The sequence below is a fragment of the Meles meles genome, chromosome 10 (assembly GCF_922984935.1).
Source record: "Meles meles chromosome 10, mMelMel3.1 paternal haplotype, whole genome shotgun sequence".
NCBI classification, from domain to species: domain Eukaryota; kingdom Metazoa; phylum Chordata; class Mammalia; order Carnivora; family Mustelidae; genus Meles; species Meles meles.
In genome coordinates, this window is record NC_060075.1 from 12910130 (window position 1) to 12928070 (window position 17941).

Sequence of the window (17941 nt, forward strand, 5' to 3'; positions counted from 1 at the left end):
ATGCTTGCTAAAGCCTCAGGACAAGTAAGTTGTCAGAGAAGTAGTGGTAAGACATCATTTTAAGAGAAATGCTCTCCTAATGCCAAGACTGCTTGAGCCGCACCTTTGACACATATCCTTTGTTTTCATGTCCAAACCACAATGTCGAGATTAGCATGTCATCAGGGAATGCCCTTTCTTCAGTGCGTTGCCCACTTACTGCTCTAATTTCAGCTTAGTTTAGAACTTGTCACTTGAGGAATTCCCTTTTGTCTTATAAGGCTGATGCTGCAGACCGAACTGTGTCCACTCAAAATGCACATATAGAAACCCTAATCCTCAATGTGACCATATTTTGAGATAGGACCTTTAAGACGATAAAGTGAAATGAGGTCATAAGGATGGGGCCCTGACACAACAGGATTAGTGTCCTTATGAGAGACACCAGAGAGCTCACTCACTCTCTGCCAGCAAAAATAGGTCATCACGTGAGCACACAGCGAGATGGTGGCCACTTACAAGCCAGAACACAGGCCTCACAAGCCTTACAAGAAACCAACCATGCTGGCACCCTGATGATCTAGGAATTGCAACAAAATGTCTGCTGTTTAAATCACCCAGTCTCTGGTATTTTTTAAGCCCAAATGAAGATTCCCAAGGATACGAAAGAAACTACATCATACTTAGCATCTGGTGGGATGTTGTCTGCTATACTGCCAGAAGCGTTAAGGGTGGTACTTGTGTTCTTAACTTAAGCCCTACTTTATTTAATAAGGGACTGTTAAGGATCCTCGTTAGAGACTTCAAGCCAAATTAGGTAATACTTGCTGAAAAATTATGCTTATATTTACTCTTTTAAAGGCTAATTGCTAAGGTTTTGTGTACATAGTATGCCCCAGTCCCTCTCCAAATTTAGAATGAGACATAGGATAAAGTCTGAAGGACTATGGCAGTAGAGGTTTTTACTTCTGCTAGCAGGGGAAGGTCTTAGAAGAGAATTAGATAACGAATTCATTGTGTGTATGAAGATAAAGAATGTGTGAATTAGTAAGAATGAAGTTTAACTGCAAAGCACAAAGAAGTGGCTTAAACAAGGCAGAGATTTATTTGTGTCTCCCAAAGAAGTCCAGAGATAGACTGTCCAGGACTGGTATGGTGGTTCCATGGTCATCGCAGATCCCAGCTTCTTCTGTCTTCCATCCTGAAGATCGTCTCATGGTCCAAGATGGCTGCTGGAGATTCAGCCATCATGTCCACATTTCGGACCAGAAAATGCCAGGTGAGGGTCCGGAGAAGCACAAAGGATAAGCCTCCCAACAGAGTTAATCATTTAAGAAGCTTTCCTGGAAGAACCACCAAATGACTTCTGCTTACAGCCCCTTAGCAACTGTTAACTGCAAAGGAGAATAGAACGCAGTACTTCAGCGGTGCACACGGTCACCTCCAATCAAATGTGGGCTCTGTAAATTAATGGGTTCAGCAGAAAGGATAATGGCTACTGGGTAGTGAATTAATCATGTTTCTTATTTTCCATATTTTGATGTTTGACATCTTGGAGCCTCCCAGACCCTGGGAGTAACTAACCCCTCCCAACATTAGGTAATTCCTAGAAATAGTAAACACTTGTCCATGAGCAAGTCGTTAATACACAAACCAACCAATCCCGATTTCATACCCACCATTAGCCTCCTTTTACCCTGCAGTCCAGAACACTATTCCTCTGCCCCAAATCACCAAGTACCTGACAACAAGGGACCACCCCTATTGCCCAAAGCCTGGTGAAAATTATTCTATCCCACAAAAACCACAATAAAAGGTCTGGTGCGCACTTTCCCCTCATTCCTTCTGCCTTCTGGCCTACACTGGTGCATCCCCATGTGGCTCAAATGGTACGGCATGAGACCTCCTCTTGAGAACTATAACAAACTCTTCTTTCAAGACAACTGTCTTCGTGTCCATCATCTTGCCACACCTGATTAACACAAGTCCCTGGTACACTGTAAAACTGGTAAGCAACTGGAAATCTTTCCCATCATATGGTTTTCCACAACAGAAAGCTGTAATCCTGGCAACATGTTATGTTGTCTCACAAAATGTGCTTCAAAAGTGTTTGGCAGAAGAAAAAAATAGTCACTCTTGTCTTGACTGCTCTTCTGAGCTCCACTCATTGATATCAAATATAAGCTAGGGACTTTATGATTAAACTATGTTCAAAACGACTCCTGATCTTTCCTCTTCTCAAATCGGCTCCCACATTCACGTTCCTTAGTCTCAGAAACAAAATATCCACACATCTGCCCAAGCAGCTTCAGAATTCTCTCTTCACGGCCTTTTCTCTTACTGCCAGCACCTACTCGGTCCCTAGCACATCCTGGGCAGAGCTACAAGTTCTCCTACTCAGTATTCCTTACCCAGGTCCATAACGGGATCTGGCATGTAACTGTTGCACGGTGAATGAATCGTGAAGACCACATTCCCCTCGTGCCACCTAGAGTCCCCACTCTGCTAACCTTTCTAGGCTCCTTCAGTGGCTTCCTAATTGCCGGCAGGCTTTCTCCCTTCTAGCCCTGTTCTATTTATCCCTGTATCTAGGCCTGTACACATGCATGGTATGAAGTAGGTGCCCAACTGACTTTTGAATTTAAAAACACACCCAGATTATCTGTAAATAGCCATGGAAGATTAAAAGCAAACCAAAAACCACTAACACAAACTATGTTCTCAGTAACCCACGGACATTAACAACAACATAAGCCAAGTACGATAACCTAAGTTAGTAAGTATCCTATGAGACTTGGGGAGACGGGCATGGGGACCAAAAGAGATAACACCTTGTTTAAAATAACTACAGCCAGAATAATAATGGCCAGTAGTACTGAGCACTTGATTCGGTTAATATGCACTATGTAAGTTATACGCATTATTCATTGCTCACAGCAGGCCTGTAACGTAGGACCACTATTTTCCCTGTTTTATTCACAGGAAAACAAAACGACAAAAAAATCCAACACAGGCAAAAGTTAAGAAACTGAGCAGACGCCCCTCAGCTGGTAAGTGGAGCAGATCCAGGCTGTCTTGACTACACAGCCTTAACTGAACTACCACGAGAAGCCACCTTTTATCCAAACAGCAGGTGTCGCAGGAAAGCTACAAAATTACAGTGTACACCTGTACGGACAAACAACACCCCAAGGTCCCAAAACACGGCAGAGAGCAAATGGATGAAGAATAAAGAGACAAAAGGTGAAATGTCATTATCGTGGCTACATGATTTGGACAACCTAAACAGCTACACGCCATCCCAGCACAGGCTGTGGGAATGGCACAAAAGCAAATTTAGTCGTGAGAAAGGACTGCAGTGCTGCTGACACCTGCCAAAGTCTCATTCTCTAAGAAGTGAGCCTGTCAAATTCCTGAGCAATCTTGCTGACAATTTCAACCCTCAGCAGGAAGGAAACAACGAGGAAACAATAAGAGGAGCAGACACTGTGAACCTATTTTAACCAGTAAAAAAAAACTGCTGGATAACAAGGAAGCAAGAAGAACATATAAAGATAACTTGGTAAAGAGATTAACTGCAACTCTCCTGGAGGATCATCAGACTGAAAAATGAGAAAGAATGAAGAGGTATAGGTATTTCTCCCTCACTCCCAATTCTATCCCAACCAAAACCGTTTATGTACTGCAACTCCCAGTGTGACTTTGATGCACCCCGAATGGTCAAAAGTTATCTGTGGGGGGTTCTGAATAGCAGAGCCAATGGAAGAGGGAGACAATGGGAAGCAGACAGCAAGCAGACAGCAAAACACGAGCTTCACATACCTAAACTCACACTCCCAGTGTGCCTGAGAAGCTGCATGACTCTGACATGTTACTTAACCTCTCAGTTTCACGTTTCCTCACCTGTAAAATCAGGATAATACCACCTTCTTAAGGATAACAGTGAAATGAGACAACAATAAAAAGCCCTGAGCTCAGGGCCTGGCATCTGTTAAGTACAGAATAAATGTCAGGCATTATTATGGTAATTATTACCTTGTAAGAGATGTCTCTAAAACTCATTAACTTTTTTTTTTTTTTTTAAGATTTTATTTATTTGAGAGAGAGAGAATGAGAGAGAGAGAGCACGAGAAGGGGAAGGGTCAGAGGGAGAAGCAGACTCCCCACCAAGCAGGCAGCGGATGTGGGACTCGATCCCGGGATTCCAGGATCATGACCTGAGCCAAAGGCAGTTACCCAATCAACTGAGCCACCCAGGCGCCCTGTCATTAACTTTTCTACAATGATTTGCTTGCTGCTGCTCCCACCAAGCTTCATAGCATATAATCCAAACCTTGACAAAAAAAGTGACTCTGCCCTCATTTTCATGTCAGTGCTTCAGTGCAATCCAACGAACTGACATTTAGAAAGCCCTGCAATGGCACTGTGCTAGGCTAAGCTGGAGGGGGATGAACGGGTAGTTTTAAGTAAAAGACAATCCTACCTTCGAAAACTGCCTGGTCTCCTTCAGGAATACAGAGAAACCACCAGTAATTTCTCCTGAATTGCAGAGATTAGGCTGTAATCCAGCTGACAATGACAAGTAATCCCCAAAACAACCACAAAAACACATCTTTGGTGTTTTGGGATGTTTTTGGATTCGCTGTCCAGTAATTTTTAAGAACTGAATGACTCTGAGAATTGTGTTGGCAGCAAATGGTGGATATCATACAGGTTGGTCTTTAAAGCCCTTTATTCTGGGTTACATGTGTATTAAGAGAAACACAAAAGAAAAAGAAGGGAAAAAAAGGTGAATGAAGTATCTAAGCCTGTAATACTAAGACGCCGAAGATGGGCATCGACACACGAGAGGCTCTCCTGCTCTCCCGCTCACCTCCAGGACAAGCGGCAGTACTAGCTGCAGGTCAATCAGAAGTGCAAGCCTGGCCCAGAAGTAATGGAAAGATTTTTTCCCCAAAGCGAAAACTTTTGTTTTTTCTTAATATAAAAATAATGCATGTTCAATGCTTTAAAAGAAATAAAATATATAAAAGTGCAAAAAAAGTAAGGAAAACCACACATAATCCCCCACCGAGAGATCATCACAACCGTTTGATGTTTCTCCTCCCAGACGTTTCTAAACATATACTTTTATCAATTACTTCTTTTTCAAAAATGGGGTAACACCACATGCTGTTTGATACTTTTTCTCCCACGCTTCTAAGTATCATACTCAACTTTCCACTTAACATAGAATCCCAGTATCAAAGTCAAAGGACAGTTTCCCACGGGTATATTCCCTGATATCACAACAACATGAAAAAGGGAATCCAAGGCACAAAACGTGGCCTAGGAGACCCCTACCAACTCTTCCTACCACCAACCTCCCACACATCCTCCAAGACCAGCTTGGGAGGGGTGCACAGTTTCTCAGCACAGGGGGCTGCCCAGGAGGGAAGGGCACGGCTGTGCACCTCAGGTCCGCAGCACCACACGCACGCGGAGGCTCCGCACTGAGTACACAACTCTGAAAGCCCCGCTGCCCAACCTCAGGGCCCGTCAAGTAAGCTGCAGCGGAGTGAACAGAAGCCTACGCCTCATGGGGGTCCTGCAGGCCGCGCCTTTCTGCCCCCGCGCCCGAGACGCGGAGTTGCTTTGGGCTGGTCATTAAACTGTCTTGTTCACCATATTACCTGCCCAAAGCACACTACTTAACAGGAATACTAATCTGCATCACCTCTCACAACGTTTAAGGAGTAGAAAAGTAGCTTTTCCAAGAAAGAGTGGCCCGAAGATCCATTTTATCTACGTTACGTTTTGCTTGAGGAACGTGGCACAAAGAGTGAGGATTATGTCACCAGTTTGAACAGAGGATGTCAGGGAGCAGAGTTAATGTACTGATTAATGGTCCCTGCGGCAGGAAAAAAAGACAATCGAGAGGAGGGAATGGCAACCACTGTTCTACTATTCCTGGGCAGAAACAAGGTAAAGCTAAAGAACTCTACCTTTCCTTGACCAAACTGCACTGTAAGTACAAAACACTGCTCAGTGCGGGTCTGTAGTGCAGCATGTGAACTGGGAAACCCCAGACAGTCCAGATCTCCGGCAGAGCGGACAAGACACGCCGTCTGGGGCGCACGTACACAGGCTGGACTGGAGGCAAAGCCGGAGGCCAAGCCGGAGGCCAGGTAGCCTAGACAGAGTAAGGGACTTCTATCATCGGACCCGGACACCAGACTCAGCGGCAGCCGAGTCTGAACTGCAGCCAACCAGCAGGCAGACCCGTGCAGATCTGGTGCAGACCTGAACAGTATAAGACACACTGAAAAACTCAAGTTCATTTTATGTAGTCATTTATTAGAAAATCACTCTTACCCCGTAACTTCCAGAATCTTATCATGAAAGTAACTGTGTGCACACGATGTGTATGCACACCACGGGCCCATGTGGAAAAATAAAAGGAAAATGGCATTCCTGAGGCTCTAACCTACGGAGGCAATGTGAAAGGTTGTTTGGGGAACCCCCAAGTTCTGGATGAGACTAAAGGATAGTAATGGGGCTTAGAAAGATAGAAAATACTGGAACCAGAGCCCCTAAGGCATCACCTGGAGATGAACTATTTCACCCCTCCTTATTATTTTAGGTTTTGACTGCTGATAAAATCTATTTCATGAATGCTACTAGTGAAATTTGCCCAAAAACAAAAGAGGAGAAGAAGGTAGGTTAGTCTTGAAGCTATCTAGGTTAGATACCAACCACTGTTCAGCAACCCCTTCCAGTTTGGGCTAAAGCTTAATATCCCATTGGGGTCATTCATCTCACCGTTTATCGAGTATTCTGTGCCAAGTCCTGGTTAAGGGGCAGGTAAACAGAGACGATACAGTCCCTGCCATCTAGTTTATAGAGCAAACAGTAAGAAAATCGTTATTCACAACCATGGGATAAATGCCTGGCATATGGTGAAGCTCAACAAATACTCAGTGGTTGAATCAATAGTACAAAAGTGTGCACGAAAAACAAGGGGGCATCCCAAAGGACACTTAGCCCTTTGCTCTGACACAGATGAACCTGACAGCTCACTATTTTGTACACTTGTACACAGAAACCATCAAAAGAATAAACAATTAGCTACAAAGGGCTATGAGACAAAAAGCGGAGGGGGAGTAAAAGTCATGAGAAGTCTTATCATTCATTTTATATAAAATAATATTTTAATTCTTGTCCTTAGGACCTATAAAGACTATACATGATTTGGAAATGAGACTGTACCAAACAATGGCCAAAGGAGACTCGTCCACTCTATGCCTTCTCTTTGGTCTGGTCACTCAGAAATATAATGTTATCTGTAAAGAAACCAAATCATAAGTATTATTTTCAGAACTCTTTCTCATTTAATCGTTCCCCTGTGATACATACTTTAGTGCTGTTATCTAACAGGATTTTAGAAAAATTCCCAATATGTGAACTAAGTCCTGCTATGTTCATGAGAGGCATATATACAAGACGCACCAAAGGAGCTAAAAGTTGGGTTTCAGCGACGTGACAACTGAGACCTTGCAGAAAAAGTGTGGTATTTCTTGTCTTCCCTGAAAACGATTACAACTGCTCAGCAGTACTTCCTACAAAAGAACTAGTCACAAACTTCAGTGCCTGCAGTGCTCAGATGGATGCCATGAAAGCACGCACAGACGAGGGACCAGGCGTAACGTTCCCCGCACTGGAGGTACAGAGAAAGGATGGGGCCCAACATATGGCCCTGTCAGCGAAGACAAACCGACTGAGGTCTTTAAGTAGGCTGTAACACTCACACAGAAGACACTCTATTTTTAAATTTTACAACAGCTTGACTTTTTATACTCATTCTTGGGAAATTTTTTACGAATCAATATTACAGAGAGAGCATTTTCAAACAAGATCAGACACTGCACTTAAAATGTTGTCCCAGATGGAGTTCATTTAGGAGAAGCAAAGGAAAAGAAGTACTTCCTGTACAACTTGAAAAAAATCCAGGTTCTTGTGACTTTAGAATTATTTTAAAAAGTGGTTATTACAGTATTTATAAATACAGTCTTCTAAAAACAGTATTTTGATGCAGAAAGGTTATTACAACTGACGCCACAGTGTAAAAAGGCAAGAGTGCCATCCACTGGTGGTTACTTTTACATTAAAGATGTGGACCCCTAGGAGGAAAAAAATGACCAAGCAATCAAATTTAAACTCTATTTCTGAGCACTGGGTGTTACACGTAACTAATGAATCACTGAACACTACATCAAAAACTAAAGATGTACTATATGTTGGTTGATTGAAGAAAAAAACAATAAAATCTATTTCTTTCAATTCAAATGTCACTAAAGATCTCTTCATTTTTACTACTGACCATAAATCTGTTAATTACTCAATTAACTCACCCATGCTGTGAATACTAGTGACAAGAAGAAAACAAAATGACAGATAAACTGAACTACTTCTATTTAGCGGTTGGCTTGGTTCAGAACAATTCATACATCCAAAGTTTGCCCATACTTTTGGTTTATAGTGGAATATGAAAGTGTTAAATGCTTCATAAATACCTAATTGATAGAGATTTAGAAATGCCAACTTTTTTTTTTAAAGATTTTATTTATTCGACAGACAGAGATCACAAGGAGGCAAGAGGCAGGCAGAGAGAGGAGGAAGCAGGCTCCCCGCTGAGCAGAGAGCCTGATGCAGGGCCCGATCCCAGGACCATGACCTGAGCCGAAGGCAGAGGCTTTAACCCACTGAGCCACCCAGGCACCCCAGAAATGCCAACTTTTTTATTAGAAAGTTTGACTTTCCACTGCTGAACTCATAGGTGTAGTTCTATGCCCCATAGAGGTCTACAAAAAATTTTTTGAATAGGTAGAGATCTCTGGAGACATGGCCCAAGGAAGAAGAGCATGCAGAAATGAAATACTGTCAAGACACCTAAGAATTATGAAATCAAAATGGTCAGATAGGACCTCATCTAAGATCTGATAATGAGGGTAGAAAGATAACTATGTTGGTTTTCAAGATCAATATACCTCAGAGAAACCACAAGAAATGTATTTTTTATTATTTATAACAAATTATAGTTTATCAATAGGGTAGACTAGTTAAGACATGAACCCTAGAGCAAGGTAAAAAAGAAAGGTAAAAGGAAAATCTGTCAATTAAGAGACTTAAGTTCTTAGAGGTCTGGCCTCCAGAATTGTGAGGAAATAAATTTTCTCATAAGAATAAGAGACTTGGGAGCACCTGGATGGCTCAGTGGGTTAAGCCTGTCTTCGGCTTGGGTCATGATCTCAGGGTCCTGCGATCGAGCCCCGCATCAGGCTCTCTGCTCAGCAGGGAGTCTGCTTCTCCCTCTCTCTGCCTTCCTCTCTGCCTACTTGTGAGCTCTCTGTCAAATAAATAAAAACTTTTAAAAAAAAGATTAAGAGACTTAAGATACATATAAACCATGTAAGATAACCTATGGACTTGTATTTATGAAGCAAAGAAACTGAAACATTGTGATGTCTGGTGAAAAAACATTTAATAATCTCCTAATATTAAGTGTGATAATAGCACTGTAGTTACACTTTAAATAGGAATCCTTATCTTTCAGAAATACCTACTAAAAATATTTATGAATGAAATAATATAATGTCTGGGAATTCACTAGAAAATAATCCAAATGGAGGAAAAGTAGGGTGGGGAAACAGAAGAAATAATACCGGCCATCAGTTGATAATTGTCGAAGCTAAACGACAGAAGATTTTTTTCCACTTTTCCATGTTTGTGTATGTTTGACATTTTCAATAATCAAAAAAATTAATTTTTAAAAGATACCCAATTTTGGCATATCTCAGAAGTACATAAACACTTGAGACATAACCTTATTTCATTTCTATGTACTTACTCATGCAAAAGGTTTCTCAGTGTTTACATCCATAAAAACTAATAATAGAATCAATGTTTAACCACTGTTTTATTTTGGGGCACCTCAGTGGCTCAGTGCGTTAAGCATCTGCCTTCAGCTCGGGTCATGATCCTAGGGTTTTGGGATCAAGCTCTGCATCGGTCGGGCTCCCTGCTCAGCGGGAAGCCTGCTTCTACCTCGCCCACTTGCCCTGCTTGTGTTCCCTCGCTCGCTCACTCTCTCTCTCTCAAATAAATAAAATCTTTAACAATTGTCTTATTTTCTTTTTTAATATTTTATTTATTTATTTGTCAGAGAGAGTGAGCACAGGCAGACAGAGTGGCAGGCAGAGGCAGGGGGAGAAGCAGGCTCCCTGCTGAGCAAGGAGCCTGATGTGGGACTCGATCCCAGGTGGGATCAAGACCTGAGCCGAAGGCATCCCAACAGTTGTCTTATTCTAACAATTTATTGAAGAGTTAAAATAGGAGCACTTCTCTCATTAAAAAGTGCATTTCCAATACAATTTCAGTTTTCAAATTTATATATTAAAACTGCTTTAGTATTTTATGTTTTAAAAACAACTATAATGATAACTCAATCAAAAGAAAATGTAACATTTATAGCCTTAATATCACAGAATTTTAAAAAATATTTTTAAATTTAAAAATAATTTTATTTTTAAATAAAATTTTATTCAAAACAAAATTTCAAGTAAAATCTAAATAAAAATAATTTATGTATGTATTTGTGTTGTAAATCTAATAAGATGAATAATAAAATATTCTTATTTATACAATATGTATGAAGTTACATTTCTTAGGAGAAAATGGAAAAATAAATTCAGAGAAAAAGAAACAACATAAAACTTCCAAATGTTGAAGAGCTTGTTCATGTATTTTTTTCAAGGATGCTGGGTATCAAATTGCTATGCTATTTACATCCATTAATATATTTCAGAGTAACAATCCCGTATTGAAAAAAATTTTCATGTCAACTTAAATATGTCCAAAGGGCTACATTTGTTTCAAAATTCTTGTTGAATTTTCATAGAAGTTTGAAAACTCTGCTCTGGGGGGTATCTTCCTGACCTTCCTTAAACTTTGTGTGTCTATGTTTTCTACATTGTTTCACATTTTGTCTAAGGGGAACAACAGGAACTTAAAATCATCCTGTGAGGACCAACCCGGAGGTGACTAAACCTGCACAAATGTCTAATGCCACTCACAGTAGAGTGACTCTATCTTGGCACAGGCTTCTGCCTGTTTAGCCAGTTCCTTAGAGACGTTAAAGTTCTCACTTCAAACAGCTAAGTACCGACACAGACACTCTACTCAAAAGTCACCTGTGAAATGAAACCGAGTAGAGACAACGTTCTGCACCACCAGAACACAAGACACTCAGAGCAAACTCACAAACCACACTCCCAGCGCTCACGGTGAGCTGCCTGACAATCGCAGCATCAGTACTCAAAGCCTCCATTCAAGTTACTGACAACAAGCCAAGCTTTTAAAAAAGGGAAGGGGGTGCAGGGAATAGCTATTATCACAAGCTTCTTACCAGCTATGATCGTTGTTGCTTGCCGCCTCACGTTATTTTTATCTGTGTATTCACCATAGTCTACTTTCCCTTCTACATAGATTCGGGACCTGATAAAAGTAAAATTTACAGTTTTCAGCCTGGAGATTGTCATCTGTTTTAAGAGACAGAGTTCGGTGAGAGGCAGTAACAAGTACACACGAAGGATGAAAGAGAGAATCAGGCATAATCTCATTTTTGCTACCACATCTCCAAGTTTCAACATTAGGAGTACTAAAGGTACTGAAACAGAACGTCCACACGGTCTTGACACGTACAGCTCTCAGCCTTGAGCTGCCAGCAGTCCTCATAAAAGTTAAAAAAAAAAAAAAAAAAAAAGTGACTTTAAGACCACGAATTGGAAGAGCAGTATCGTGGGATCCTTTCAATCTCTAGGACTGATTTCCAACATTTTCCTCCACTTTGACTCTGGACTCCCTAAAAGACTTGCTGATTCTCGCTATTGTCCAATTCCTTCCCATAGTCAGGTGCATGAACTTATTCTCAAGGGACTTAGATTATTAAAATTCAAAACAGGTATTCAGCTCAGTATTTCACTTAGCGTTAATTACTAAGACTATTTCTGTACTGTTTAGAAGGCTGAACTACAAGACAACCATAGCTGATTTTAAGGGGCAGAAAATGCATGCTGGCATCATTTTCAGAGTCTACCATCACCAAAAAACAGAAAGTGGACAAAACGGATGCAATGATTGTAGGCCAAAGGGAATACACACAAATGCATCAATCCATGGGTGAAACTGCATACAGATACTTTTCTTGAAATTTCCTGTATTTATGTATGTGTAAATGCAAATTCATACAAATATACATACATACTGGACAACGGAAATACACATTAAAAAAGGCATGCAGTTATTAAAAAGAAACAAATTTTAGTTATTCCTGAAATTGTTTTTCAGGAAATACACTTCATTTCTATAAAACAAATACATTTCTCAATATATTAACTATGAATACAATTGTTGTTCAACACACCCTTTCGTCCTTCGGTAGGTTTGGAAATGACAATTTTTATTTATAATTAATCCAAGCATCCTAACAGGGAACTATTAAGCTGACAAAATTATCTACCATAGCATACGTGCTGTGAACACCGCCATACCTCACTGAGTCAGACTTCAGACACTCCAGGTCCTGTGCTAAGGGCCCCATGTAGATGCCAAGAGGCGACATGGGAACTCCTGAAAGCATGCGTTACAGTTGCTCACACGGCACTCAATACACTCTGCCTTCCCTCTTGCCTCATCTGCTTCTATTTATGTACACTCCTCATTTGTCCTAAACTGTAAATTCTTAGAAAGCTGAACCATGTTTTATAGATCTCTGCATTAGTCATACATGGCAACACCCCATGCATATAGTACTAAGCTGCGAATAAGTATCTCGAGTTAACGGAGTAATTAGTAGGATAAAGGAGATAGGCATTCCCCGGGAACACTTCAGACCAGTTTTTTAAGCCACTCAATCTATAAAATCCTTTTTTCCTCAACTTACCCCTTTTTCACATACTGGTATGCCACATCTCTGAGGCCTGGGCGGAATACGGATATTCTGTGCCATGTTGTCTTTTGACTGACATCACCTACATCACAAGAATAGGAAACATGGTTATAAATGCCAGCACACGAAACAAATGCCAAAAGACAACATGCCCAGCAAAACCAATGTCACAATTTCTGAGAGAAAGGAACAGAACTAGAGAAGAAAGATTCTTTCTAAAAGTAGCTCATCTCTAGTCAACTGAGAATAAAAATGTCTCTTTATTGCTGATACAATGAAAACCCTAGTCTTTCATACTCACCCATCTGGTATGCTTCACTCTCCCCGGACCGCCACATCTCATTTGTCGCTAGAGAAAATATTGTGACTGGATTTTTCCCTTCCACCTGTCTCATGACGGGGTCCTGACCCACTCGCCCCAGCAGCTGCACACGGTTCAGAGCTGAAATGCAGTGTGTAAATAAAATGAGATTTAGAGAAAGGTCCAGAAGGGGAATAGCTACGAATACTACTTCAACCTCGATCTCAGCCTTAAACAGGTTCTAGAAGATCAGAGCTAAGTTGGGGCAAATAAGGAGAGGCTAGGAGGGAAAAGAAGGGAGAAAATATTCTTAAAGTACCCCAAAAATCAAACGTTAAGCTCTTTATTTTATCTTAAAATCTTTAAAATACCTTTTTTTGAAAAAAAACATACGATTGAAAGGACAAATCTGAGATTTGAAAATCTTTACAAATATGAGTGAATATTTCTGTGAAAGAACAGCTTGCACAAACTTTCACTCCCCCAGCCAAATAGCAGATGACCTTGGAAGACTGAGATAACCAAACAGGACTCAAGGAAATTCTTACAAGGCCCCTCAGCCTGCTGGGATGAGGCCAAGGGCGGACAGGCAAACATGGGCCAAGGGCTTGAGGATTAACAGATAACAACCCAACTAGTGCACCTCTTCTCCAACACTTAAGAATATTTGTACGTTGCTACAAATAACATACTTTATACTAGGAAATTAGCTACTACTTACATCTTTCAAGAACCAAGCTGGAAGCTACTTCAGACTCATGTCTTACGAACTGATGAAATACCTAAAGTAGAACAAATGAGTAAAATGGCTTTAATTTGGGAGGAAAGGTAAACCCAACAGAAGACCTGCTCACACTCGGTCACCATCAAGTCAGCGGCTCCTACAGCACACACCCCCAGAGGACTAGCAGTGCATGTCACGTGTTCCCCCTCACAGCACCACGAGGACCACGCAAACGCTTGAGGGCCCTGAGGGCCGACTACTCCAGAAGCCCAAGGGTACCATGTCCTAGACGGCACACCCAGGAAGGTTAATGTAGAATCCTTGTTTCTTTTTCTGGCAGCCCTCCTGATTATGGTGCTTCTGTGGCTGCACACAAAGGGTAAAGTCAAATATACGTTGGAAAAATTCATGCTTTAGATAGAGCAAAGGAAAAAGTCTCAGACAAATTGGATTCTCTGATAAAGGACAAAAATAGGACTATTTAAGTCTGTCTGACGGTGGAAGGTAGTAAGTGACACAAAACAGCAGCAATGACACAACACTATCATTACTGAACACCAGCTAAGTGCTTTACCTCTTACAGATTAGAACTTGGAAAAAATCCATCAATTATGTAAAATTATCCCTACTTTAGAGACCAAAAAAAAAAAAAAAAAAAAAATTTTAGACAGATTAACCTGCCCAAAATCCTACAAGAAATAACAGGCAAGTTGTGCCTAAAACCCAGGGCCATCTGACACCAAGGCTGCCACTTTTCCCACTGCCCTCTGCTGCCTCCTTGAAGACATTCTGTTCAAGGGCTCCTGCCGGGAGAAGAACACACACCTCTGGGCACGTGGCTGGTTTCAGTGTTCAGAGAACTACTCGGTACATCAGAGAAGTGTGTGTCGAGTGGATAGCACCGTTAATATAAAAAGCAGATGTCCACCACCCAAATGAACACCCGTTCCTGGGGCAGTGCAGACTACGGAACCCTAGCACTACGTTTTGGGACACAAGGTGGTTAAGAAGAACTCCATTTTTATGGAGTTGCCACACGGTAAAGACTCAAACTAGGACTGTTATCATGCTTCTCGAAAGGTCCTACTTGAAATACTCAGATGAGCCAGAGCTCCCAAGTCTCCGAATAATGGGTCTCATTTGGGAAACACAAAAATTAAGAACCACTAGAAAAGCAGAAATAGGGAAAGATTTTAACTGGGATGATTTTTAAAATTAAAATTTTAACTCTTGTATACATCTTCACACTGTAGTATTAAGACAGCAGTAATTCTTCTGTGTTCCAAATTCCAACACACAATACACTGAGAAAGGCTAGAACTATGTAGAGGTTAAAGTGGGGATCCAAGAATACAGGGTCGATTCTACTGCAGACTGGGGGAGAGGAGAACAGGTTTCTGAGAGGAACTGATTCTTCATCAGTCTTAATAGGTTGGGGAGTGAGAGAGGTGTTATAAAGAAAAAACTACAAACTTGGTGACCAAATACAAGTGAGGAAAATGGGTGGTCTAGTCTGGGTGAAGGTTGGCTAGAGTGTCCGGAGAAATAAGAAGTCAGATTGGTGGGAGTGAGAAGGAATTCAGGTCGTCGTACATCTGTGGTGACATGATGACTTCAGACGCACTCTTCAGGACAGGGAGATGCGGGGTGAAGTCTGACCACAGAGGACGGTCTGACCACATGCCTCATTAAAAAAAGTACTGGAAATGATTCTTATGGTCTTTAGATCACTAAAGACATTAAACGCTAACTGATCTAAATGCAAGTAGCATGTTTTTAAAAACCATGACTCCCATTATACATGTAAGCTAGGAAATTATTTTTTGTTTTAGTGAACATCACTTACACAAGTAAAACCTGTCCCAAATCCTATCAAATGAGTACACATAAAGTAGGTGGGCCCAAACGCCTTTTGCCTCTGCAGTCAAAAGCCTGACGAGATCTGATCACTACAGTTGATCATAACGCATCTCAACACTAATATGTAAAAGTGGTTACCTGTACCACAGGTCTTCGAAACATGGCTTCTATTTGCTTTTCCTACAATCTAGTCTTTGGTCTTCCCCTGGGGGGATAAAAAAAGAGAAGGTGGAGGGAGAATATGATAAATGGTGTTTCTAAGAGCAAAAGCACAAATTCACCGACCCTAAATTTCTAACTGCATTCATAATTTTTACGCAGGCCACCTTGCGAACATAAACATCAACATCCCTGAGCATTTTACGAGGACTTCCCCCTCAAAAAAAAAAAAAAAAGTTTATCTTTTTTATTCCCCTTGGCTTCCACTTCCTCTGCCACATGCAAAAAAAAATTCTGATTTATGCCCATTTGCATTCCAGTCTTCTCAATTTTTATTAAAATGCAAGCCCCCTTAGAGCTGGGGCTTTCTTCTGATTTATTCAGCCACATTCAATACCCCTAAGTTAGTTCCTAATGCACGGTGAGGATTCGATTAAGTATGACAATATCACCAAGGGGCTTAAATCTGAAACTTGCTGCAGCAAAAATTACTGCTTCCAATCCCGTTAGCAAAGACCATGGAGATCCCAGGACACCCCGGCCTCACTGCCGGGAAGGGTGGGCGCCCTTTCTCAAAGGTAGCGGTCCTAACCAGCAACGTAAAAGTGGCAGAAAACCCTGAAGTCCTCCGCACAGGTGAAAAGGGCCAAGACAAACACTGCACCACGTCCCGGGCCGCACGCACACTTAGCGAGGAACTCCTGGCTCCCTCCCTCCCTCGCCGAACGCTCGAGCCGGTTCAGCTTCGAGCTAGGTGAGCACTTCCGGATAGAGATCGACGCAAGCCTCGCGAGACGAATAAGAAAACGGAAAGTCTGCAGCGTGCGCCGTAAAAATGCTCCGGCTAGCGCCGCGGGAAGCAAGCATCCATGATGGGATAGTTCCGGGAGCTTTTTTCTTGGCGGGAGCGGAGACGGCAACGCCGCTGAGTGGTGAGTGGAGCTGATTTTAAGTTTCTAATGAAATGAAATTATTTGACAAGCTTCCCAGCCTGGACCAGGAGGGGGCGAGGTAGACGAAACAGAGGACAGCGGGGCCTCGGGAAAGACTTGGGAATGTCCAGGCCTACTAACTTATAGGGTTACCAGAAAAAGGGCTGAGAGCGAAAAATTCAGGGTGTGCCGAAACACCCTAAAAACTATTTTAGGAAGAATCAGGATAATATTTTAAGGATATAGTTATTCAAAAAAATCTGTGAGGAACAAAAAAATAAAAAATTTAACTAAGTGTAAGTTCTGAGCCATAGTGAATCCTGAGGCACAAGGAAAAAATGAACTTTTTTACATACAGAAAAAGAAAAAAAAAAATCCAGAACACTGAAGTACTTGAATATCGAAAATTTGAAGAGAGGGTATATTAAAACTCACAGCATTAAGTTTAAATATTTTATTTATACCAAAAAGCAAGTCACTGTAGTTTTACTTTCCTGGCTTTAATAGAAGTAAATTGGTCAATAATTGCAAAAATCAACACCTTTGCTTATTTCCAGTTGCAGGAATTGCCATTTCTGACCATTTTTCTTGACCAAGTTGCACTCTTACATAGTTTTAATTAACTTCAGCTTGTTGATCTTGTTTTATTTAAAATTCTGATATGTTCTTCCTTGTGGATCTTTAATTTTAATATTTTTTTTTAAGTATTGCATTAAAGTGGCCTTGATCTGGATTGCTGTGTTTCTGGGCACCCCTGAAATTTTGCCTCATTCACCCTAATCTTGGCCCTGCTTAGCAAGAGGGTATTGGGGTCCCACAGGTCGCAGGATACAGACCAGAGGCAGCCTCCCCAGGCCCCTCCTCTGCCCGTCTTTGTCCTGTCCAACGTCTGGAAAAGGAGGGTACCCTCCAGCCCATTCTAACAAGCACATCACCTTCTCCAAACCCTACTTACAGGGCTTCATTGGCCCATTTTTGCCGTTAAAGGAGTAAAACACAAA

General features: G+C 41.4%; 1 protein-coding gene across 4 annotated transcripts; it reads right to left on the reverse strand.

Annotated features, from left to right (window-relative positions):
- Positions 1–1061: 1061 nt before the first annotated feature.
- Positions 1062–16786, reverse strand: SSBP1 (single stranded DNA binding protein 1). 4 transcript variants are annotated; one of them, XR_006820587.1, is made up of 9 exons: positions 16694–16786; positions 15988–16054; positions 13987–14047; positions 13266–13406; positions 12959–13046; positions 11423–11511; positions 4463–7301; positions 3802–3882; positions 1062–1373 (listed from the first exon to the last, which is right to left on the reverse strand). XR_006820587.1 is itself a non-coding variant. In XM_046021571.1 (8 exons), exons 2-7 carry the CDS (start codon positions 16009–16011, stop codon positions 7258–7260), a joined length of 447 nt encoding a protein of 148 aa, XP_045877527.1. In that variant the 5' UTR covers positions 16012–16054; positions 16694–16786; the 3' UTR covers positions 1062–1373; positions 7228–7257. The 4 variants fall into 4 exon arrangements, 1 of the variants encoding a protein (XP_045877527.1); XR_006820589.1 differs by having other exon boundaries at positions 16556–16695; XR_006820588.1 differs by lacking the exon at positions 16694–16786 and adding an exon at positions 16501–16632.
- Positions 16787–17941: the final 1155 nt, after the last annotated feature.

What these genes read in the sequence shown, in the direction of transcription:
- SSBP1 (XM_046021571.1), bottom strand. Translation starts at nt 16,011, where the DNA reads ATGTTTCGAAGACCTGTGGTACAG. An exon ending in GAGTGAAGCATACCAGATGG is followed by an intron (nt 13,047 to 13,265) that starts GTGAGTATGAAA and finishes CTTGTGATGTAG; the next exon opens with GTGATGTCAGTCAAAAGACA. An exon ending in TACCAGTATGTGAAAAAGGG is followed by an intron (nt 11,512 to 12,958) that starts GTAAGTTGAGGA and finishes TACTTTTATCAG; the next exon opens with GTCCCGAATCTATGTAGAAG.